The sequence below is a fragment of the Diplotaxodon limnothrissa genome, linkage group LG3, assembly GCF_057381915.1.
Source record: "Diplotaxodon limnothrissa isolate DT_005_m linkage group LG3, D_limnothrissa_male_GT1.1, whole genome shotgun sequence".
Lineage (NCBI taxonomy): Eukaryota > Metazoa > Chordata > Actinopteri > Cichliformes > Cichlidae > Diplotaxodon > Diplotaxodon limnothrissa.
In genome coordinates, this window is record NC_140598.1 from 38798101 (window position 1) to 38803133 (window position 5033).

Here is a 5033-nt window from a genome sequence, read left to right on the forward strand (position 1 = left end):
TGTGTTCACTTCAAAGCAAACAGGATATGCACTGCCAGAGTGATGATCTAGCAAAGAGTCTTGACTGCCAAGAGTGTGACAAAAAGAACCAGAAAAACAGGAAGCTTAAGAACACTTGTGCTGGCAGCTGTTGCAGCAGTCTACCACGCAGCACTGTGGGGACTTGACTGACAACTTTTCTTTTTTACGTTTTTCATTTTGAGAATAAGACAACATTTCTAAAAGTCAAAATATTATTTCAAGAACAGAATCAAAATATCTACAGACAAGATGTTTCAAATAAAGTTAGCATTAGTGCCGTTCATGGCCGCTGTACCCTGTACAATATGCTTTGTGCAATTTAACTGATGAAACTATATATCAAATTCCCTTTTGATAACCATCCATCCATCCATTCGCTACCGCTTATCCTTTTCAGGGTCGCGGGGGGCGCTGGAGCCTATCCCAGCTGTCATAGGGCGAGAGGCGGGGTACACCCTGGACAGGTCGCCAGTCTGCCGCAGGGCTAACACACAAGGACAGACAACCATTCGCACTCACATTCACACCTAGTGGCAATTTGGATTTTCCAATTAACCTATCCCCACAAGCTGCATGTCTTTGGACGGTGGGAGGAAGCCGGAGTACCCGGAGAGAACCCACGCAAACACGGGGAGAACATGCAAACTCCACACAGAAAGACCCCGGCCTGATGTTGGAATTGAACTCAGGACCTTCTTGCTGTGCGGCAACAGTGCTAAACACCGTGCCACCGTGCTGCCTCCTTTTGATAACAAGTAAGTTATTTCTCTCTGCATATGAACACAATGTGGTAATAGGTACAGAGAAGAAGGACTTTGAAGTGATGGTACAGAAAATTACATCTGTTCTTTCTTCCTTAAACCCCACAGCTGTTATCCCCATGATATACACTGATCTTCATTTGAGTATTTTTAAGTGAGAAAAATACATCATACTGCATATGCATTATATATGAGGAAATTAAACCCTAAATCACTAAATGTAGAATTATTTGCTTCTGAAATATCATTTCTATCAACTCTTAGTTCAAAGGCTCAATTTAGAAAAGACACAAATACTGAAAAAGATTTTCGAAAGCAAAGAATCAGCATTTTAACATCTGATTTTTTTTTTTGGTCTTTTTTCATCTTCTAAGTGTAATTTTCTTATAGTGAGCTTTTTTTTGCTGTTGTTTATTTGTTAGTTTGTTTTTAACATTAGCACAACTGGAGCAGGTAAGAAAGTCGTTGTTGGTTTGACTCATTTGGTCAGGGACACAGTAGCGGTGTTTCATCATGTTGTTGATCTGTAATATACAACACACAACACCACAGTCAGGCAAAATCAAATGCAGACATAGTCAAACATGTAGATGCAATAAAAGTTTGCCAACGTACCGTTTTAAACCATCATGAAGAAATTTTATTAAAAGTACGATGGTTCCTGCATTTGCAATAATTAAAACTACAGCCAGAACAAACAGCACCGTTTCCTCCTGACTTGTCTTTCTTCCCGCCAGTTGTGGATCTAGAAAACAAAGGATTGTTTTTGAAAACAGTACATACAGTAATGAGTTCTCACCCTGCATGCTGTAACCTCTACTTTCTGTAACACATGCATGGCTTGTACTGTATGTGCCCCAAACCCCCCCTGCATCATTTTCCTGAATTACCTTCAGCATCACCTGCACTCAAAATCTTCATTTTGTCCACCTTTATTTTCCTCACATTCATGTACAGAGACGCAAAACCTGAAAAGAGAAAACTAAATTGTGACATATTGATTTATTCAGTGAAAAATGGAAGTTATTGTTTTAATTGATGTGTTTTACAAAAATATTTCTGACCATCTTCTTTATGGATGAGAAATGTTCCACACCAAAATAAATATTTGAATGTTACTTTAAGTTTTATCTTTATTACATTTCTATAGTTTTTTCTATAACTTTTCCTGTCAGTGCAAATCATTGTGGAGGTTATCACAACCGTAATGAAGACTAGACATTTTTAAATTAAATAATTCCACAATTTACTATAAATTTATGACACTGAACTTTTTAGACGAATAAAAATAAAATTTATTGAAACACTCTCTGAATGCAGCTCCTCAGATCTGATTTACCTTTTGGTGGTCCAAACATTGGAGGTTTGAGTGAGACATCACTGCTGTCTCCATCAGAAGTTCGACCCACACTCAAAACAAAGTTTTCTGAGGATGAAAATCTGAATGTTTGTTCATCTGCAATATAAATACAGCCCAGTCCTAAAGAGATACAGGAGTCAACTTACCATTTGTCTCGAGCCTCCATCTCTTCAGGCTGTCGTCGTAGTCGGCAGCCACGTCACACCTGTAGCTTCCAGAGTCTTCAGCTGTGACTCTGGACAGATGAAGTCTGATTCGTCCTCCTCTCAGAGCGTCTCTGTCAGTCTGAACTCGTCCTGCAAACTGCTCATGCTGAGACTCAGAGTCCTCCACTCCTCTGATCATTTTAAACAAAATCTTAGTGACGTCTGAGTGGAAAACACACATCACGTCAGCCAGAGACACGTCAGCTTGGAGCTGACTGTCCAATCTGATGGTGATGTTGTCGTCCTCCTTGGCCTCAAAGACAGTCGCAGTCCTTTTCAAAACAAACGTCCCTGTTGAGAAGACACCACCTCATTATTGTGTGTTCATTTATCCTTTTTATTTATTTATTTATTTGAATTTACCAAAAGATAACTGTGTCTAAATGTGGACACTCACAGACAGAGGACGCCAGGCCGAGAAACAGAAGGATCCTGATCATCTTCTCTCTGTCAGAATGAATCAGAGGAAGAACGTTTTAATAAATATCTTTTTTTTAAAAAAGACAATAGAAATAAAAGTGAAATATTTCACATTTTTCACCAGCTTAAAAACCACTGAGTGATTTCCCCACACAGAGTGCACACAGACACCGTTTCTGTGCAGCTCACCAGCACATGAATTAATGTACGTCTATGATCCAAACCATGATCATAATTCTGTGCATGTTTCAGCTACGAGATTTAAAATGGTCTGTTGACATCAGAGTGAAGTGTGTTTTCAGTATTACTCCAATAACATGTTTAGATGTTTTTAGGCTTAGTTTTCTACCTGTTCTTGCGTTTCTCCGTCTCTGGCAGCTGTCTCTACGAACCATGAGCTCCTCTCTACGAACACGGAAGAGCATGTAAAGTTTTCCTGTTGACTTTACTGGGTGCATTACACTTAGTGACCTGTGAAATTTAAAAAGAAAAAATATCAGTGTTATTGATTTTCATTTCATCACACCTCACAGACAACAAAACTGAACATTAGGCAACAACGATCGGTGCTCACCAGAAAATTAAATGAAGTAAATTCAGAAGGCCTCAAAGGGACAATCAAGGTCACTACTCACTGTCGGTTTAAATCTCCTTCCTGAAATTTCACAAAAATATATTTAATGAACTTTTTAGACAGATTCAGATTCATTTTGATTTATTTTGTTGATTTTTTTTAAACAATTTGTTAAATGGTTTGGCAGCACGGTGGCACGGTGGTTAGCACTGTTGCCGCACAGCAAGAAGGTCCTGAATTCAAATCCACCATCAGGCCGGGGTCTTTCTGTGTGGAGTTTGCATGTTCTCCCCGTGTTTGCGTGGGTTCCCTCCGGGTACTCCGGCTTCCTCCCACCGTCCAAAGACATGCAGCTTGAGGGGATAGGTTAATTGGAAAATCCAAATTGCCATTGTGTGAATGGTGTGAATGTGCGAGTGAATGTGAGTGCGAATGGTTGTCTGTCCCTGTGTGTTGGCCCTGCGACAGACTGGCGACCTGTCCAGGGTGTACCCCGCCTCTCGCCCTATGACAGCTGGGATAGGCTCCAGCGCCCCCCGCGACCCTGAAAAGGATAAGCGGAAGCGAATGGATGGATGGATTGTTAAATGGTTAATATAGTTTTCTATTTTCAGAGGTGCACATATCCGCAGGTGCGCATTCGCTGTCAAAATAAAAGACGCGCACCAGATAAGAAGTTGCAACGCGTGTTTGCGTACATAAGATTTTCTGGAGGAGGACAGACATTTGTTTAGAACTCTTAAAGATGTCGAAGAAGCTCCTTTAAGCAATTACTCTGGTGTTCCTCCACCTCCAAAGAAATGTCAGAAGGAGTCCAAACCACAAAAGAAGCGCGTATTCTCGGAAAAGTGGTTGCAGGAGGCAAATGATGAACGCACAGAGATTTGGTGCAGAATATGCCGTGAAAATCCCACTCTAGCGGACAAAAACAGTGCCTTTTATATGTACGCGAACGCGCGTTGCATCTTCCTATCTGATGCGTGTCTTTTATTTTGCACATAAACATTCAGTTTTCTGTTTTTTATGATAGGAAAAGCCACAAGCCTCGTGTTTTTGACAACAACAACAACAACTAAATCATTATTATTATTATTATTATTATTATTATTATTATTATAAACTCTTATTGACACTGTAAACACCGCTATGCCGCTATTTACTTCATGTTGCGCACTTTCATAAAACCCCCTTTGGGTTTTCATGTTTTGTATCACATGAACCAACTAAAAGCTGTTTGTCTTTCTCTGTCCTTTTTCTGTGAGATATTTGTTTTGTTTTGTTTTTCATCCTGTTTCCAATCTGATGAAAATGAGCCCACGTAGCGTATTTAAACAGTGAGTGCAACAGAAAGTAAACAACAGGAGCACACATGTTCACACAGGATCCCAGCCAACATGTATATATGGGCCCCACCTGGTTTTTGCTCGGGCTGGATGGGTACCATGTGGGCATGGGCTCAAACTGGGCTTTTTGTATGGGGCCTACTTGGGTTCTTCACATTAAACCCATATGGGCCATCCCAAGTGAGCACTTTTAGTAGGTCCTAGCTGGGTCAAACATGGGAAACACTTAACTTGGTCCAAAATGGGAAACACATGTAGGACCCACTTGGGTTTTCCACCTGGGATAGACATGGGCAAACACAGTCATTTAAGGATAGGCTGTTGTTGTGTGCCCCAGGTGGGGCAAAG

At 40.6% G+C, this 5033-nt stretch overlaps 1 protein-coding gene across 1 annotated transcript; it reads right to left on the bottom strand.

Moving 5' to 3' along the window:
- Positions 1–1293: 1293 nt before the first annotated feature.
- Positions 1294–3132, bottom strand: LOC146635793 (uncharacterized). The gene is made up of 7 exons (XM_085350213.1): positions 3118–3132; positions 2746–2795; positions 2289–2639; positions 2122–2208; positions 1673–1750; positions 1398–1527; positions 1294–1306 (listed from the first exon to the last, which is right to left on the bottom strand). Exons 2-7 carry the CDS (start codon positions 2786–2788, stop codon positions 1294–1296), a joined length of 702 nt encoding a protein of 233 aa, XP_085206339.1. The 5' UTR covers positions 2789–2795; positions 3118–3132.
- Positions 3133–5033: the final 1901 nt, after the last annotated feature.